Source organism: Nicotiana tabacum, chromosome 9 (genome assembly GCF_000715075.1).
Source record: "Nicotiana tabacum cultivar K326 chromosome 9, ASM71507v2, whole genome shotgun sequence".
Classification (NCBI taxonomy): Eukaryota; Viridiplantae; Streptophyta; class Magnoliopsida; order Solanales; family Solanaceae; genus Nicotiana; species Nicotiana tabacum.
In genome coordinates this window covers 123,791,766-123,812,281 of record NC_134088.1, presented here as the reverse complement: position 1 = coordinate 123,812,281, position 20,516 = coordinate 123,791,766, and the positions used below count along the sequence as shown (strand labels likewise).

General features: G+C 35.2%; 1 protein-coding gene and 1 long non-coding RNA gene across 3 annotated transcripts; one reads left to right on the top strand and one right to left on the bottom strand.

Moving 5' to 3' along the window:
• Window positions 1-719: 719 nt before the first annotated feature.
• Window positions 720-9,716, bottom strand: LOC107771052 (dehydrogenase FPY6). The gene is made up of 12 exons (XM_016590379.2): window positions 9,514-9,716; window positions 7,891-8,031; window positions 6,717-6,765; window positions 6,227-6,244; window positions 2,869-2,984; window positions 2,680-2,793; window positions 2,324-2,374; window positions 2,102-2,190; window positions 1,956-2,016; window positions 1,774-1,851; window positions 1,531-1,641; window positions 720-1,229 (listed from the first exon to the last, which is right to left on the bottom strand). The coding sequence occupies exons 1-12, from the start codon at window positions 9,640-9,642 to the stop codon at window positions 1,101-1,103; spliced, it is 1,086 nt and encodes a 361-aa protein (XP_016445865.1). The 5' UTR covers window positions 9,643-9,716; the 3' UTR covers window positions 720-1,100.
• Window positions 9,717-13,003: 3,287 nt separating this feature from the next.
• On the top strand, window positions 13,004-18,600 carry LOC107771051 (uncharacterized). Of its 2 annotated transcripts, none has more exons than XR_012695075.1 (3): window positions 13,004-13,189; window positions 17,255-17,389; window positions 17,526-18,600. It is a non-coding gene; the product is annotated as an uncharacterized LOC107771051 (long non-coding RNA). The 2 variants fall into 2 exon arrangements; XR_001644736.2 differs by having other exon boundaries at window positions 13,005-13,189; window positions 17,269-17,389.
• The last annotated feature ends 1,916 nt before the right edge of the window (window positions 18,601-20,516 follow it).

Sequence of the window (20,516 nt, the reverse complement as noted above, 5' to 3'; positions counted from 1 at the left end):
TACCTATCGGGTTGGGTTAGGTGTCATCACGACTAGTGGATTTAGGATCGTGACAAAATATATTTCTCTTTATTGGTGAATAACAACCGCAACAATAATTACTACACCTTAGTGCCAAACAAGTTGGGGTTAGCGATATAAATTGGTGTGTGCAACAAGATTTTAATTTTGCGGTAAATAATTATTCTCTCATAGGAGAATGATGACTATGACTATAGCCAAAACATTTCCTCGACGATGAACTGTTGGCACCAATCTTACTGTGTCTATAAATCTGAGGAGAAAAGAGGCTCGACGAGAAGAGTGTACCATAAGAGAAGCAATCGGAGTGGTAAAATAACGGCTAGGACTTTTTACTTAAATTTCTTGAGAAATAAAGTGGACAATATTCATTGAGTCGCTTTCTTGTAAAGATTGACATTTTTGGTTCTCATAATTCGTCCTTAATGGGCAGCCCGGTGCATAAAGCATCACGCAGAATCCGGTGAAGGACCACATCCAAAGGGGTATGATGTAAGCAATCTACCCTAGTACAAGTATCAATGACTAATTCCCCAGATCAATTATTTTTCGTCCATCATTCTTAAAGTTCATAGGTCTATATTAATTGTTTAGTATGATATAAATCTTTCATAAACTAGATTCTCACTTGTTAGTTGTGGATCAAATTTCTTATCCATAGCCCTATCCCAAGAAACAAAAATAAATGCATGTACATATAGGATCAAAACAAATTTTCATCACTTTTATTCAGCTTCAACAAGGCTAGGTAACTAAAATTCCAGTTCATATAGTACTTTTTCTTTTACATATATATAGTCCAAACTTTTCTTTCTTCTCACCCTGGAAAACAGAAAGGATCTCATAGATTAAGAGGTTTTTCAGCTTCATAATATTGTCCCAAAAGAGTACAATGGTTTCGTCCTAGAAATCTTCAAGAGTTTAGAGACAATGAGATCTCTCGATCGATCCGTTTTCTGTAACCTCAATTATGAACCATTTTTTTCCCAGTAAACGTATCCGCTCCATGGTATAAAGATCAAGAATCATGTGCACGACATATTCAAGGAGAGTAATGGCTGCGTAAAAAAGTCGTAAAACTAGAACTTTTTTACTTGGACCAAAGCTCCTTGTCTCTTTCCTGATTCGAGCATTGCATCCAAAACAGCAACATCACGAGCACCTTCAGCAAATGAGAGACGAGGATCGATGTGGGAACTATGGTCCTTCTGCATAAAAGAAATCTTATGTGGTGACGATAGAAAACCTTACAAAAATGTTCTGGAATGTAAACCACAGGAACAATGATTTTGGAGTAGTGGTTTAACACTGCAATCATCCATAATTTGGTAAAGAGCGAGTAAAAGGAGCACAAGCATGGTTATTGTAACTGGAAAATGACTGTTCTTTCCCAAGCCAAATAAGCATACATGAAGTGTTTGTTGGACGCTAACAACTAAGCATTTCGAACTAGCTAATTTGTAGGAAACTAACAACTAAGCAAATGAGAGATTACAGGACGCGTTTTACCTTCAGGTTGGCCGTTGATACATCTGATAGGAATGTTTTCAGTTCGTCAGTGACCCCGCTAAAAGGATAAAAGAAGCTCTTGCTTTGACCATCAGCCATATGAAGGTGAATCTGGGACAGCAATTTAAAGAGAAAACAGATATGTGAGATTTGCACTGAAACCATTGTTCGTTGTGAAGGGAAAGAAGTTAAACAAAATTACATTTCGTTCTAATCGGAATTAAGAATAAAGTTTCCAATTACCGAGTAGCCATGTTTTCCATCCTTGTTACCACGCTCAACTTGCAGCACTCCATTCAAACCGACAACTCGCCAGATTATCTAGAGATGTGAACAGTATAATTGATCAAGAATTACAGCTCTACGGATATGTTGTCACAGAAAATACTTTCTGGAGAAAAAAATCTAGTCAGTATTAATCTTGCCTTCGGTGACTTTGAAGATACCACCATCACAAAAACTCCTGAACAACCATTCTCCAGTTGACTAAATAGAAGAAAAGTCCATCATCAATACGTTCAACTTTGTTAAAGTTAAATCCTTAGTATCAGGATAATAGTGTAGAACTCACAACATAGACGAGATGTTATCAGGAGGAGGCAAAGTCTTATCCACATGAGAATTTATGGCTGACAAAGATGCAATCTCACATCCAACAAGCTGCACATTTGAAGAAGACAATAGTGCTAATTAATAATCGAAGAAGCTTTATCTTTAAAGAATATCTTTTTGTCTTTAAATTGAACACTCGTTACAAATAGCTATCACCAAATAGAAGGGATGACAATATTACCATCCTTAGTCCAGCTACAAAATGTACACCCATGTCTAGAATGAAACCACCCTGAGGAAACCAAATGAAATTGTCAAAGAGCAAGTCAATTATTTTAAACTGAAAGAGAGATGGAAACGCATACAACGTGCTTAACAACTCGAAAATGCTTCCATTGTGCTTAAGACTACAATTGAAAAAGAAAACTTTGTGACAAGAGATGTTACAAGCAACTATTCAGTGCTATTCTATTTGTGCGAAATGTTAGCTTCAAGATTATTTAACATGTATTATGGCGAAAGAAGCCATTTTATTCTAAAACATTTTCCTCACTCATAAGATAGCGGAGCTAATATATCATTTAGTGAAATACTCACATCAAACTGGCGTCTCCAGGAGCTGGAGAAGTAAGGATTTGAGCTGTTCATTGATCCTTCAACGATTACTTGAATATTCATCATCTCTCCAATTTCAGAAATTAGTTTTTTGCCCTGTACAATACAATATTTAATTTATCCAGCTAGCCACATATGAAAAATAAGATCAAGATGCCGTTGTGGAAGTACCTCAATGAAGGCAGGTTCGAAGCGATAATTTTCTGCAACTGCCCATATTGGTTGATGAGTCAATGTGGTGCTGAGAGAATTATAGTGAGTCAATGCTGTTTCTGCCTCGTCCACAGCTGTATTAATACAATAATCTCAGATGTATAAAGGTGAAATGCATATATTAATACAATAATCCCATATGTATAGAAGTATCATTATTTGATTGACCTAAGTTAATGCAAAATATTAATAATAATGAATAATATGTTATTTCTCTTTCATCTTTAACCAGAGGCCTCAGGTTCGAGCCCTGGGTATAGAGTCGTCTTTGTTAGGGAGCGTTTTACCCCCAATGTGGGACTTCCCGGCGCGAATTCGAATTTAGTCGGGCCCCAATGTGGGTAACCGGACACAGGGTGGAAAACCAAAAAAAAATTATTTATTCATTTTTATTATTTATTTATTAATTATTAATATTTTGGTCAATCGTTGAATGTATACATGGATACACACACACACACACACATATATATATATATATATATATATATATATATATATATATATATATATATATATATATATTTATTTATTTATTTAATTTTTTTTTTTTGGCAATAAATCTAGTTTTAAATAACTAATATAAAGGTACTATTGTAATTTAGTAATTTTAACTACTTGATTACAAAAGGTTTATAAATATATATATTCAGTGAATATCAACAATTATATATGTGTAACAGTGAAATGTAATAAATGCCATGTGTCAAAAGAAATCCTAAATTTGATTTGTTTTGTCAAAACGTGTGCAGTAAAAAAATTCCATGCTTCAAAACGTGTGAAAAGTGAAATCCAAACCAATATTGCTTTCCACGTGGCAACATCTAATGGTCCAACAGAAAGGTTGAAACAAATAAAGGTCAAAAACCCTAATATTTTCCTTCAAAAAGAACTGAGAGCAGTCAGTGGTAAATTTTCTACGTCAAAAAAATGACTCCAAAATTCATCGAAGAAAAAGGCATGGACTTCAATGAAAACGACGGAAATAAAGAAAAGTACATAACCCGAACCATAAATTTCTACGGGTGGGCCGGTTTTGTAAAACCACCCGGAGATTATAGCCCAGATTTAGTACTTGAGTTCTACGCCAACTTGAATCCAACATACAATCTCTCTTATGTTAAGGGACAGCTTGTTGATTTTTCTCCTGAAGAAATTAACAATCTCTACGGTCTTATACCCGTTGATGATTCGTCGACCCGATTGGTAATAGCTGACCCGCCCGTTGAAGAGATTGAGGAAATTCTCTGTCCTTATGGAGCTAACTGGTCAGTTGATGAAGATGGAATTAAAACCAGCTGTAAAAGCAAGTATATTGGGTTTGCGGCGCGGGCCTGGTTAACCTTCGTTAATAGTAGAGTGGTTCCGAGCACGAATGTGAATGCTTCGGAGATTTGTATGGATCAGTTGGCTCTGTTGTATGCAATACATACTAGGTTGCCTCTTGATTTGGGTCGAATTATCAATGCGAATATCAAATCTGCTTGTTGGAGAGACAGTGTTAGGTTTCCTTCCACCATTACTAAGTTGTTGAGGAAGAAGGGAATAAACTCCGAGAGTTTGGTGAAAATGCAGAATGAAATGATTGATAGAAGAATATGGAAGAAAATGGAAATGACAATTGGACCAAATAAGGTACAGGGGCGTGAGGATGAACTGCGCGACGAGCAGCTAGCACCACCATCTGAGCAAAGTGCTCGGGAATACATGGAAAGTATTCGGAGTGTGGAGGAAAGGATGGACATGTTTGAGGAACGAGTAATGAGCAAGTTGGTTAGAAGTCAACATAATCAGATGCAATATCTAACATACAGTACTCGGTTGTTGTGGACATTCTGCAACATGATGAAACAGATGGCTATGATTTGGGAATTTGCTGATCTTCCTGAGTTTCCGCCATTTGTATTTGCTCATCCTACGTCTCAGCCTATTCCTCGAGTTGTGCCTACCGAGGGACCAAATGATTTAGCTGGACCAAGTCAGTATCAGCCGCCTCCACCACCACACCAAAGTGCTCAGAATTACACAGAAATAGTTCAAAGGTTGGTAGAACGAATGGACAGGTTGGAGGAACGCGTGATGAGCAAGTTGGACAGATACGAACAAATTCAGATGCAACAACTGTCTTACACTAGTCAGATGTTTTTGTTGCTCTCCAACATGATTAGACAAATTGCTATAACTTGGGAAATTTCTGATCTTCCGGAGATTCCTCCATTTGTATTTGTTGATCCTGTATCTCAGCCTGTTCCGCCTCAGCTTCCGCCTCTGTCAACTCGGAGTTACACGGAAAATATTCAAAGGGTGTACGAACGAACAGAGAGGTTGGACGAACGAGTGACAAGCAAAATGGAAAGAATTGAACACATTCAGATGCAACATCTAACTTATAATACGCATTCATTGTGGTTGTCCGCCAACGCTATGAGACAAATTGGTGTGGCTAGGAACTTTACTGATTTTCCGGAGTTTCCTCCATTTGTATTTGTTGATCCTTTTCAGCCTATTCCGTTTCTGCCTCCACCTCGGTCTTATGAGTTTCCCCAGCCATCACCCCCGCCCCCAGCACCACCAGCACCTTGAGAATATGACTCATAAATATCTGCAGTAGATGTTTCCTGTGTGTTGTAAATTTTTGTGAGTACCAGATTATCTGTTTGTTAGTTGCATCTTTAGCTGGTAAATTTGTAGTATGTCTTTAATCTTTTTGGAGTAGTGATGCCGAGGAAGTGAAGGAAACTCTTGTTTGTTGGCACAGACAGAAGATCAAGAAGAAGCTAAACTATTGCTGCATCTCTTATGGAATGTTTTGGGGAAGGATCTCAGATGTTTCAAAGGAAAATGGAAGCTTTGCACTATATAGATGCTTATGTTTTTGTTTTGTTTTCTGGTGTCCTGTTTCACATGTACCGCACCTCGTTTGTACTTTTGCAAGTAATATATTATATAGATATATCCTTAATAAGAAAGAGTACTGTCAATGTGCCTCCCCAACTCTGGCCTCAGTCCACTGATGAAGGATGTTGCAAGGTTATTAAGTTCAGATTTAACTCCAAAACAAGATTTTGAATGTAAGACATGCAATGTCTTAATTTGAATCTCAAAAAAGATCTTCACTAGCCTCAAGACCGAGCTCATGTTAAACTTCTTATATCAGTCATGTCACTAAGAGTACTGTAGTATAACACATTTAAGGCTGAACAAGTCGCAATAGGAACAATGCCAGAAGTTGGTTAGCTAACTGCACTTCAAACAGAAATAAATTGAACAGAGCAACATGCATAAGTTCAATGAAATAAAAATGCATCTTACTTACTTGCAGCGGCTGGTTTCTCTGGAGTTCCCAATTTCGCCAAGTAAAAGAAGATATGCAAATACACAATGGTTAGTTGATTGCACGTCATGCAGAATTGAGCTAAACCTTTCACAAGTAATTTCAACTACTCATAGAACATAAATGTAAGAGATAACTCAGATAAGGATAAAAAAATGATAAAACACAAGTATTTGTCCTGCTTTATCGACAACGTAACAAACGTTGAAATTTATTAGAAAATGAACTTCAAACACAAGTATTTGTCCTGCTTTATCGACAAGGTAACAAATATTGAAATTTATTAGAAAATGAACTTCAAAAAATGTCAGGCCATTATCCACGCCACCATCCAACCTACTCAAGGTGGCTTCGTTTTCAAATATATATGACAGAAAAAAGAAGTGCTCAAAAGTAAAGAAATACACCATTAAAAAGGAAGTGCTAAAAAGTAAAGAAATACACCATTTATTGCAACTTTTTATGCAATTACCTTGAAGAACATGCTTTCCTGCCTTAAGCAACTTCAATGACATATCCACCTGCATGAATTAATCCATTTATCAAAGACAATTTTCTGAACTAACTGCGATTTATTAAAGTGTAATGCTGATAGTCAGATGTTTCACTTTAGAACTAAGCAAATTGTTAAGTTCAATGCCGACAGGGAAGACATTTCCCTTTAACGTGATTGATAATCTGATTTCCTGTGAAGTTGGGTCGTGAAAAGTATGTACCTTTCTTCTTTTAATAAATAAGTACAGTCAACTTAATTCATAAATACTTCCCAATCCCAGATATTGTAATTCTGACATCAATGATTTTTTAACTATGTTCTTTTTTGCTGTTTGAAGGGGAGCCTTGGCGTAACTGGTAAAGTCGTTGCCATGTGATCTGGAGGTCATGGGCTCGAGCCGTGAAAACAGTTTCTTGCAGAAATGCAGGGTAAGGCTGCGTATAATAGACCCTTGTGGTCCAGCCCTTCCGTAGACCCCGCGCATAGCGGGAGCTTAGTGCACCGGGCTGCCTTTTTGTTCTTTCTGCTGTTTCTCTACACATTACTGCGTCATTCTTATAGTAATCTCCATAACCATGTAGTGGCTTCCTATCCCATGAGTCTGCAAAATCATTGCAGCCATCCAAACCCACCCACCCCCTCCCCACCCACACTATGCTTGTTGATAGGTAACAGTAAGTGCCCAATACAACTTTAAGACAAAGTGAGTTTATAAACAGGGGCGAAGCTATGTTGGCCCACCCTTGGCCGAAAAATTATAATACGTATAAGGTAAAATATTGCTTGTTATTGATTAAAAATAAACTTTGAACACCCTTGCATAGCCCACTGGCAAAGGGTGTTCAAAATTTGAACACCCTTATTGAATTTCCTGGCTTCGCCACTGTTTATAAAGGTCCTGACACGAATAACAACTAAGCCAACAAAACGTATTATGAAAGCGAAATAAGGAAAAAATTAAGTGAATTATTGTACATATTCTAGAAGCTCATAACCGAAAGCAATGATACTTCCTTTCCTACTCCATAATTACCTCCTTGACATGAAACAAACACAGGGTAATAAGACGCAGACAACTAACATCAATTACGATGTGCATATAGAACTTTTATGATATATACAAGCATACAGAAAAGACAGAGAGATATACCATGGTTTGTCCAGCAAGAACGACGGCAACACCAGTAATAGAACTATCCTTAATGATATCTTCAAGCCCGGCATCTCCCCACTTACATTCCACATCTGGGAAATGCTTCCGAGCTATTTCAACAGCACTTCTGGCAGATTCCTAACAAACATAAGAGTAGCAATCAAGACTAAGAATAACAACTACTTGGTGTTCGTTCCATGTTCACCACAAAAATATTGACAACTTAAATCTTTACTTAATAACTATGTTGCTCGGACTCTCTGAAAATATCACTAGGTGCGTGTGGGATCCTGAGGGTCCGGCACGGGTGCGGCATCATTTTGAAGAGTGCGCACAACATAGCTTATCAAAAAAAAAAAAAAAAATTCAGAGAAAAGGTACACAAAGAGACTCAGTTATTATTCAAACTTTCATTTCAAGAGAACGCACCAACGAGACTACACAAAGTTACAAAGTTCCTGTTTTTATGCCCACAATCTAAAATCCACAAACATACACTAGCAAATATCCTGCATTTTCTCGACAATACAATTTTCACTTTCAAGAAAAAATGCTACACTAGACTGCATAAAGTTCACATTTTTATCAAGTTCAGTCAGTAAATCCACTAACAAATGCGAGAAAATAGCAAAAGTTTTATAGTGTATAACTTGTAGTTTCCAAACAAACCAATTCTTGCTGCCAAGGAAAATGCAACAGCTAGACTACATAGTGTTGCCAATTTTATCATATGGATTTAATTTATATATACTAACACTATAGTTAGGCGGGACATGTCGGTGTTTCACCTAACCGAGGACATGACTAGCGATAGGAAGGTGTGGAGGTCGAGGATTAAGGTGGTGGGTTGACAGGTAGTTGTGAGTTTCTCCTAGGTTTACCAGTAGTACAAGTATTATTCTTTTTGTTGGTTGAAAGTTACTTCCTTCTAGTTTGCTATTATATCTGGTATTTAGCGACCACGTCCATTGTTTTTGAAAATTGCTACTGGAAATTGTTGCTCCCTAATTGTTACTATTTGATGCTACTCTTTCTCCCCTTTTACTGAAAATTGTTGCTCCCTGATTGTTACTATCTGATTCTTTTTCCTCATCGTCTTTTGTCTCCCTCTTCTCTCTTTCTCCCCCATCTTCCATCTTTTCTTGAGCCGAGGTCTATCAGAAACAGCCTCTCTACCTCTCAAGATAGGGCCATAGGGGTGAGGTCTGTGTACACACTACCTTCCCCAAATCCACCCGTGGGATTATATTGGGTATGTTGTTGTTGTTGTTGACACTGTAATGAAAATACTTTTTACAGCGTCACTGCATATAACTTAAAATTTTATCAAATCTGGATATCTAAATCCATGAAAAGGAAAGGGAGATTTATTTTAAATTCTAGATAACGCAACCTAAAAATAATATTAAATTAATTAATTAATTCCACAGTTAGACTACATAAAGTTCCCATTTTTATGAACCTCAGGAACTAAAACTAATATAATTAAATAATTCCACAGCCAGACTACATAAAGTTCCAATTTTTATCAAAACCCAGAAACTAAAATCCACAAACAAATGCATACAAATGGAGAATATTTTTTGTTTCTATAAAAATTCAAGAAATAAGTTCAATTACCTCACTGCGACTCCAAATAGCTCTTAGAACAAAGAGGTCAGGAATTTCAGCTAATCTGGGAATGTATTGAGTTTTGACAAATATGCCAGCTCCAAGAATTGCTATTTGGGGTACCTGAGACTGAGCCATTGCAGATCTTAACACTGATTGATTTGATTAGTACTCAGTAATGTTGTTCCGTTTTGATTATTCAGTTTGTTGTACTGGTATTGGTAAATGTATAAAAACTATCTATGCACGTGAGAATCACGTGACACAACCAATGGCTTTAATAATAATAATAATAATTACTCCAATTTCAAAAAGAATGAAACTATTTCATTTTGTAGTTAATTTCAAAAAATAAACATTTCTAAATTTGAAAACAATTTAACTTAAAAATTGTATTTTCCTTGGCCACACATATATCTACGAATGTTTTAAACCACAAGTTTCAGAAGTCTTATTTTTTTCTTAAACTTAGCATCGAATCAAATAAGTTTAAACAAATTAAAACAAGGGAGTAATAATTTAGGTGTCAAGTCTCGTTACTCCTCTATTAATGTCTCCTGTGAGCAGCCAAGTACATGACAAAATTTTATTTATGTGCACCTAGACTATTGCAGACTATTTTCCTCCATTCGATTTTTGCAAAATCATCTCTCAACTGCCCATATATAATTTTAATAGAGAACTTATCAATCATTTGCATATCACTCTGACACTCTCCACGTATCCAGTTTGGTTCAAGAACTTTTTAGCCTTCAGGATCCTCTGTACCACCATGAAGCTTGACTTGTTATAGCTTCATAGACTCTCACTTTTTATGAAAAAAATGATGGACCCATATAACCCATAGCTTGTTTTTTTGTTACTCAGACTCCACAACAGCTTACAAATTGCAGTCTTATTCCATGTATATATGTCTAATCAGATGCGGATTCAGAATTTTTACGGGACGGGGCATATTATTCTGCTCAACCAGTGCCCCTAAATATTTTTAGTGTTCAGGGTGCCAACTGCTTTAAATTAACCATTTTCAAGGTATATACGTATATATATATATATATATATATATATATATATATATATATATATATACAGGATTTTAGCCGAAGTTTACGGGGTCCGGTGACCCCTCACCCATACACATGGGTCTGCCTCTGTGTCTAATTAGATGTTAAGCCCACCTGCAGTCAGGGGTGGCCCATCGAATTTTGTGGCCTAAAGCCAAATTTAATGAGGGGCCTTAACTTTTTAAAATTTATTTATTTATTTATTTATTTATTTATTTGAAGTCTATTTTTTAAACTTTTCTTAGATACAAAGTAATTAATAATTTTTTTATAATCAATAACTCCTAATAAGTATTTTTCAGTTGACAATATAGCTAATCCATTTAATCTTTCTTGAGACATTGTTGATGTTAGATAAGATTTTATCAATTTTAATTTTGACAACTTCTTTCCGCTGAAGCAACGGTAATAAAAGTTATTAACATTATTCATAAGCAATATAGACATTTGGAAAAGAATAAAATATTTATATTTGATTGAGTGTATCAATTAAACTGCTACTCCATCTTCTAATTGTACTATTTTTTTTGGATAGTTTTAATTTAGAAAATAAATCTAAATCATCAATATCGAATTGATTATTATGCCATAAGGAACATTCAATATTTTTTTAAATTTTTATCATCTAGTGATCTTAGTTTTTACTGCTAAATAGAAAATTAAAAATATTTTCATATGCTTTGAATTGTTCAAATCTATTTTGAAGGGAAAAAATAGCCTTGTCTATTATGTATAAAAGTAATCAACTCTAAATGACTATTCGAAAGATTTTGAGATTTTATTATCAATATTCTCATCAAATTGTTACTTACTATATATCACATGTTTGTTACAAAATTTGGGTTCGATATTCATTTCAAGTGCAATTTTCTTGGCAGAAATTATAGCAGTTTCATATCCTTTTTTAAGAAATCAAACTTTTTCACTTTACAAATATTTTTCAAACTTATATATAACCTATTAGGTGTAACAAAAAATAAGGTTCCCACAAATATGAGGCCTAAAACAGTTGCTTTATTTGCTTTATGGAAGGGCCACCTTGGATAACACAACTTATCCCAATCTATTAGTGCCTTTTTTGAAACCTCAACTCCTTCGGTCCACAAGAACCTTCTAAAGTAGCCTCAATCAAGTGGACTATTTTTTTTGGGACCAGAAAACTTGTATCGATAATATGACAGTTTTAATCAGCTTAACTCTCCCGACATATTATAGAAATCTAGTAGTCCACGATTTTATCCTACCCAGAATTTTGTCTATTAGAGTTTGGCATTGTACTACAGACACTCTCTTTGTACTTAGAGACACTCCCGAATATCTAAAAGGCAACTCACCCTTCACGAATCCTAGAGCTTGCATAATGACACACTGATCATCTAAACTTACTCCACCAAAATAAATGGAACTCTTCTCAATATTAGCGGTCAAACCAGAAGCATGAGAAAACATCTGAAAATACTCAAAAAGCATCTAGAAGGAAAGATAAAAAAAAACTTTTTATCCTCTTTTCAAATCAAATGCGTGAATAAAGATTTTCAATAAAAATATTTATCGTTTTAAAATTTTAATAAAAAATAAATACGTAAAGAGTTTTAAGTTTTAAAAATAATCATATTTTAATATACTTATAGTTAGAGATAGGGTGTAAGTATAAATTTTTCATAATATAGGAAGTGTCAGTGTTTGGTTTTAAATCAGAGTAGGTGCATCCGAAACTGAGTCAAATATAGGGAAGTTTTAATGTGAAAAGCATGCGTCGGATTTACAGCTTGTTTGGATGGTTGTTACCCATTGTATCGTATTGTAAAATAATTTTTGTTTTGATTGTTTATTTAAAATTGATTATATCGTATTGTTAAATTCATTATTCCGAAACAATCAAAAACTCTATTTTATGAAACAACCGATTTAGTGTGGTGCGATCGTTTCCTATTTTCTTTTCTAATTATGTCCAAACTTATTACTCCATAATTTTATTTTATTATTTAATTTTTTTTTTATTTTAACTCCAAATCTCCAACCTATTGACCTACTTTGTTTTCTTCCATCTTTTCTAGAGTTGGTTTGCCCAATTCTTTTTATTATCCAAGTCTCCGTTCCATTCTTTGTCTCTTTACATAGTTTTAATTTTTTTTTTGGTGTTTCTAATATTAGTTAACTTTTTTTTTTCCAGATTTTTGCTCTTGTTTTCAAGTTACGTAATTGATGATAAATTAGTAGAAAAAGTTTTTTTAAAATTACTTTTATGTGTAATTCTTGATAAATTTTATTTAAAATAATTACGGGTATTTTAGTGAACTTATCAGTTACAATAATGTACGATACAGTCAAACCAATAATAAAAATATTATTTAATAATAATAAATAATACAATAGTACAGTATAATATAATATAATACATTATAACAAAAAATAAGAATGATCCGGACATAGTGTTAAGTCGCATTATTTCATAAGTCGCTTTACGTTTCGCCCTTATAAGTCAACTAGAACACACTTCGCGGTCCCTCCTTCCTATGTATTCCTCCATTTTCGACGGCGAATGAAGTAATTTCGGCTGACATAACCTACATTCAACCTCCAATTCCTTCACAAAACAGTCCAAAATCTTCTGATTTCAGGTAATTCTATTGTGTTTTGAGTTATCAGAAATATTTAGTTTATTTGTAATATTAGAAGATTGATTTGAGTTATTTTGGTGACTAAAAACTGATTTGAGTTACTTTGGTGACTAAAAACTGAAACTTGCTCAGTTCTTCCAAATTCAAACATTTTTTAATTTGAAAGTAGTACTGATAGTGAGGCTAGTGTATTCAGTAATTTTAGTCATAATTGCGTGGCTTTCATTTGGTTTTCATGTGCACCATTGGTTTTTGAAAGAACATTTCGTAAAGGTTGGATGAAAGTTGCTAACTTTTGGATGTTTTGTTCACTGTGATAGTACAAAGACATACCTTAGATTTGAGGCATAGTTAGTTTTTAGCCAAGAACTCTAAAATACCTCGTCTTTTATCAGATAATTCATCCCATGGATTAAGAAGTTTAGTATAAGAGTTGTCCAATCAAGAACTTTCAATCCCTGTCATGTGCACAGGCTGTGAGTAGCAATCATCTTGACATGAATTGCATTAAGATTGAAAAATTGAATTCTACGATATATTATTAGACCAATGACAACATATTCCATTTGGCAACCAAATCTTCGCTATCATTTTGAAAGTGAATACAGATGTAAGGGAAAAAAGAGAGAATGGGAATGATGAAAAGGGGTATCGTGATTCATTGTGCATATGAAATGAAGTGAGTCTAGCAGGGAACTTGTTGAAGCAAGTCTGTGGACATTGAGGATGTCTTAACAAATAAAAGAACAATACCAACATTGGTTATTTTCTCCTCCTTTTTGCATCAGATGTCTTCTCCAGCAATTTGCATTGAAGTCCCTCTGAGATTTTCTTTAATGAAGGACAATTAAGAACTACAATCTTCTTGATCTTTGGCATTCCCATATCATCCACTATCAATTCTTGTAGAGAACTACAATTTTCAATTTCGAGCAATTCAAGTTGCAGAAAACTATCTACTCCAGAGCAATCCAGCTTTTTTACACTGTTGTAGTAAAAGTCTCTGAGTTTCAAGATCTTCAATTTGAGTAGTCTTTTTAGTGTATTCATTGGATCTTCTGTCATTGTAAATGCGGAAATAGTAAGTTTGACGATATTTGGAGGAAATGCTTCCGAGTTGGGTAGTTTTTTCAGTGGTATGTGCTCAATATTTAGCTTGGTGAGATAATGATAGCCTGAAAGATTGAATGTCTGTGCATAATACGTACTGCTGATTGCCCCTGCTTCAATACTTCTAAACATTCTGTCATCGAAATTTCCGCTCAAACAAAGCTTCTCGAGCTTCTGTAACACATGAGCTGCATCCATCAATGCCCTCAATATCACTTCTGAGATATACCTTATCTTCAATCTTCTTAAATTGATGAATTTAGAGAACCAGCTTGGTTTCAAATACTCGGATTGTACATTGTACAGTGTCTGGAGATTTACTGAATCCACCTTATCTGGAAGGGACAGATTTTTGTGCTTAAATCTGCGCGTGAGAGAAAATGAGGATATGAAGTTAGTAGTATATCCAAGAAGGAGATATCTCACTTGTCTCATCCTCCAGACAGAAGTAGGAAGGTATATGGTTCCCAAACATCCTCGGATGTCCAAGGTAAGAAGGGTTTCAAGATAACATATACGGGAAGGAAATTCTCCATGGAAAGTTCCTTTTAGTTTAATGTAACTTAAGTGGTTCATGTTCACAATTTCATTTGGCAAAGAGCACCAAGAATATCTTGCCTCTAGACTCAAAACACGCAGGAACCTGAATCTGGAAATCATATGTTGGAGATGTTGCTGGTCGATTCCCTGGTAATCGCTGGTGAAACATAGCAAAGCACGAATCTTGGGAGCTTCAGAGTTTGAAGTGACATACTCAGTGACATGTTGAGGATGGAGAGCAAGTCTTCGAATTCTGGTAGTAGTAGCACCAAAACCTCTGCTGTCTACCTTCTGAAAAAAGTTGCTCTCTTCAGCCAGTGTAATGCAAAGATCATGCAAAAGATCATGAATTCGACAACTTTTGATCCTTCCATCGAATCCTCTACTAGCAACCTGGATTAAATTCCGAGCCACCAAGATGTTTAGGTAGTCTGCCCCAATATCTGTAGCATCCATCCCCCTTTCAGTTCCTAGAAATTTCTCAGCAACCCACATGTTGATCAAATCAGAAGCATATATTTGTGTATCCTCAGGAAAGAGTCCAAAATAGAGAAAGCAAGGTTTTAAAGTGGCCGGCAAATCCGTGTAACTCAAAGTCAAAATCCTTGAGAATTTGTCTTGATCATCTTGACCTATTTTCTTGAGTATCCCATTCCATTCAAGTTCTGTTCTTTCTCGGGCACGCAACATACCTGCTGTCATCTCAATAGCTAGAGGCACGCCACCACATCTTCCTACTATCTTCCTAGCAATGTCTATCAGCTCTGGTGGATCGATGGTGGTTTCTTGAAGGGTTGTGATCATCTTGGAGAATAGCTTCCAGCTATTTTCTGGATCTAGAGGTTGCAACTTATGAAGTGATTTTTCACCTCCAATGTATCGACCAACATTATTATTTCGTGAAGTAATAATAAGCCTACTGCCACTTCTACAATTGTTGGGGAAGACAAGTTTCAAACCATCCCAAGTGCTAGTATTCCAAATGTCATCCAAGAAAACAAGATACCTTTTTTCCTTCAAGAATATGCTCAAGTTGGACTCCAAGTCCTCATCTCTCCTTCCTTCTGGTAGGCCTACTTGTCTAGCTATGCTGAGTAGAAGCTCCCTCATTCTTGGCTCTTGAGAAATATAGACTAAAGCGGAGCACTCGAAATTACCTTGAACACGCCTGTAAATTCTCTTTCCAAGTGTTGTCTTTCCCAGACCTGGCATGCCAACTATTGAGACTACAGCGTACCTTAAATGTGCATCGAGTAATTTGGCCTCTAAACTTTGGCAATCTTTGTCTAGACCAACAACATCAGGTTCATCGGCATAGAGAAATGATCTTCTAAAATCCCAGTTGCCATCAGCTTCAGCACTAACACCGGTATCCATGATACCATAAGTTGTTCTTATGCGATCAATTTCATGCACCCTTCTCTTGATCTTCTCAATTTCTGAAACAAACTTAAATGCAGCTATTGCAAACGGAATGGCGTGTAAAGTGTTCTTAAAAAACCCTAGTGATTTTCCTCCCTTGGATGCAACTTTGGGAAGAAACTCATCCAGAATATCTTCCACATCACGAGCTATTTCTTCAATATCCTTGATCATGTTCTTGATTCTTTCGTCTCTGGCTTGCTTGGACTCAGCATCTTTGAGGTAAGATTGCATGTGTCTCATCTCTCTTTCGATCCATTTTGTGTTCTCTGGCAATTTACTATACCTAGAAACTTGTGCTGAAATAAGTTCACCGGCAATATCTGCAGCCTTCTTGATTACTACTGTCAGCAGAATTTCTGCCATGTTTTGTTTTGTCACAGTAAAATTGAATCTGAAAGTTGAATTGTGTAATGTTATCTCTATTGCAATGCTAATAGTTCTGAATTCTTCATTGTATTGCTGGTCAACCTACTGATGTATCTGTCTATTGTTCTAAAGTCAACCATCTCCTGCCCCCTTCATAAATATATAAGAAGTAGGCATCCATCCAACACTAGGAAAACAAAAGGAAATAATATTAAAGTATTTCTCTAGTTCAACATGGTACAGATGGAATTTGAGAATTGTAAATGCAATAAAATAGTGAAAGGCACCGACTCTGGTATCTGGCTTGTGGATTTCAACTTTTAAATCTTTAATCCTATTGTTGGTTATAGAGTTAGTGGTGTGCAGGATTTCAGGTCCTTGAGTTCTTAGTAATAAAAATAATAAAACAGCTAGGCTTTAAATAAGCACCTATATTTAAGTTATAAGTGGCTTTTGGAAATCTTTTTAACTTTTCTTGGTCTAATAATCCATATGACTATGCTTACTGTTAACTGCCAAGTGCCAACACAAAAACTGATCATACAAAAACTTATGGTAATATGAGTACTGGTGAAAGTGCTGAAACTGAAAGTGAAGACCATTTACTATCACTGAAGTTTACAGTTTTGATCTAACAGGACATTGCAAGAAATGTTAAAGGTATAGCCTTTGAAGATGTGTAGTTCAGATACATTGGAACATTTGTCAAGATTTATTTTTCTCTGTGATCAATCTAGAGATCCTCTTCTAAATCACCAGGTATGCATATGTGAAAGCTATATTAACTCTTTTTCCATCAATAATAGTTTGACCAAAAGAAAATGGACACCCAATCCTTTGTCTTTTTTATTCTAGTGTAAGGTAGGTGGCATATCATCCGATTTCTTTTATGCAGGGGATTATTGACTTAAGAATGAATTGATTTAGACACTTCAGAAGGTTGACCTTCCATATGATAAAGGATATACTGACATCAGTTATCCAACAGGGTGCATTACACAATTCAGGCCCGGGTGACTGCTTATCAAAAACGTAGGTCTCCACAAAGTTGTAAGACCATGTATGGGAGCTGATGCTTGCCCAGTGCCGGAAGGGTCAAGGAAGTTGGTGACTCAATGACAGGGGAGTTGACGACCAAAGGCCGGGTAAACGGTGGCCATAAATGTAACGGTCGTCGGGTAAGTTTCGATCCTCACGAAAGGTGTAATTATCTGGGCATTGTCTTGGAGAGAGGCTCGGTGAAATAGACATGTTTGTGAAGAAGCGGACTTCTGGACAAAAAGACCGGATGAAGCTTCACTATTCCGCAGTAATTTAGATTGGAAATATGGTGAAATGTTATTAACATCAGTGACCAATAAGGCTGCAGAAATAGCTGGTGAACCTATTTTCTTGTTTTTATCAGTTGTCAGAGAACATCAATTGAATCAATCAAAAAAGAGATGAGAACATGCAATCATACCTCAAAGATGCTGAGACCAAACAAGAGAGTGACCAAAGGGTCAAAATCATGAAGAGAAAGTGTTTTTTGTTCTTTAACATTTAGAGGGTGTTTGGCTAAACTTATAAGCTGGTCTAACGAGCTTATAAGCACTTTTCGGCTTATCTACGCGTTTGATAAAGTTAAAAGTGCTTATAAGTCAAGTGCTTATAAGTCAAAAATAAGCCAAAAGCCATAAGATGGTCACCCCCAGCTTATAAATTTTTAGCTTATAAGCACTTTAAGTTTGACCAAGATTTTTACTATTTTATCCTTAAAATTTTCCTTTTTAGAACAAAACTCCTACATCGATAATCACTGCCTCAAGTATTTTTTCAACCTAAACCCTCCTCCTCTTCAAGTCTGCAATTCTCATTGACTATTTAAGATAAGCAAATCCTCTATTCCTTTGCATATTTGTATAAATGTAATTGTGTATTAATCTTTGAACTGTATGTAATAAATGAAGACATATCAATTTTTTGGTGTATTGCTTTCTAAGTATTGTGGTGATGAAGACAATGTTTGTTTCTCTTCAAATATTGTCCTATTTAGGTTTATTTTTTACTGAGAAACTTTTGTCAATTTATTAATTATTATAACTTATGATTATATGCTTATCATAAAATAAATTATATTTATCATAAAAATTATCTTATCTAAGCACAGTTGTATTTAAAATAAAATGACAAATAGAATATTTTGTATTTGAATCGATCTAGAATCTAAAATTTTGAAGAAATTACGCCCTTATAAGTGTAAACAATTCTAAGGTTATTTAAGTCATTTTAACAGAAAAAGAGCTTATCAGCATTTTTTTATCAAATACTGCAACAACTTATTATCAATTTCAGCATTTGTATCCAAACACGTAACTGCTTATTTATTAAATCAGTTTCAGCACTTAAAAGTATATTTCAGCACCTAATGCTTATCAGCTAATTCAAATCAGCTAATCCAAACGGGCTCTTTTGCTCCTTTTTTGAGTGTTTTTTGCACAATATTGCCGCACAAGCTTAGTCAACAAGGAGAGGTGTATAAAACATGTGTTTTCACCATAACTAGTGGTGTACTTTAGTTGGAGGATTGGTTTTACAAAACCGTGCAAGCAGAAGTGTCTATTTGTGTAAAAAAAAAAGAAAGGATAGGACAGTGAGATACATAAATGACATGGTGAAAGAAGTACAATTAGATTAATGACACACTGCTACAGTCTACAGCAACAACACCTATGAATTAAGTTAAAAAATCAACTGATGGACAACAAGCTCAAACATATGCTTTTTATCCTAAAACCAGTGTCTTGTTTGTCCTCTTAGTCTGATCATCGGTTTGAGGATGGAAGGTCACGCTAAGATTGTGTTACTGATAGCTTTTCATAAACTTTGTTACAAAGTTGAAATTTAAAACGGTGGATCTGTGTGATACTATGAATTAGTGGTGACAAAATGGTTAAAAGAAAACAGTTATTCCCCCATATTATCCATTAAAAAATAGGTTGGATAATGAACTATTTAAAAATGGGTCAAATATAGATAAGAATCATATTATCCACTTAGAAAATGAATAACCAATGGATAACTAATGTTTAACTTTTACATTTGTAAAACCTAAATTGGGGGTTCCTCAAGTTTGGGAGATTAAGAATTCTCTCAAAAGTGATCATATTCAAGAAGCCATGGATAATACGGATATCCATATTATTCGCCGGATAAACCATTTTTTATCCGTATTAAATATGGGTCGGGTCGAATAATTTATCCATATTTTGCATTACCCGCTTTCGACCCGCCCATATCCGACCTGACCCGCCCATTTATCACCCCTACTATGAATGATGGTATTCCACGTAGGTGCATTATCTCATTAATACATATCTCGACTAGTTTACCGGTACCGTAGGTCATTTATGACTGGTAAGAAATGAACTAGTTTGGTCAAGTGATCAACAATCACTCAAATAATTAGACAAAGTCTGTGGCTATCTCGTCCCACTTTCAAAAAATATCTTAACTAGTTGTAATTTTCGTCTTGTTTGACCAAAAAATATAGATCTTGGTTCAACTAATTAAATTTATATAAATGAAAGGTTAATCTTAGCTAACAATAATATCCCAAAGACAGAGTTCTCAAAAGTGCAATAACTACTACGTAAGTATATCTTGATAACAACATCAACATACATTCAATATTCAAGAAATCAAAGGCAATAATGTAGCATTAAATATTGATGAATAACAGTAAATGACATTTAAGTAAATAGAATGAATGAGTCACCCAAGAAAGGATGGAATCGGTGAAAGTTCTTTCTGACAATAATGAGTGATGAACAATCCTTTGAATATTTGAGTCATTCTCGGATTTAGTGGAAAAATGTAAACAACAATCTTAGTGAAAATGTGATAT

Bases quoted from the DNA above. Each gene is read 5' to 3' on its own strand.
- LOC107771052 (XM_016590379.2), bottom strand. From the start codon at position 9,642: ATGGCTCAGTCTCAGGTACCCCAAATAGCAATTCTTGGAGCTGGCATA. The intron at 2,794-2,868 runs GTACTTCCACAA...TGTATTGTACAG, and splicing joins TCGAACCTGCCTTCATTGAG to GGCAAAAAACTAATTTCTGA. The intron at 1,230-1,530 runs GTAAAACGCGTC...TCTTTTATGCAG, and splicing joins TATCAACGGCCAACCTGAAG to AAGGACCATAGTTCCCACAT.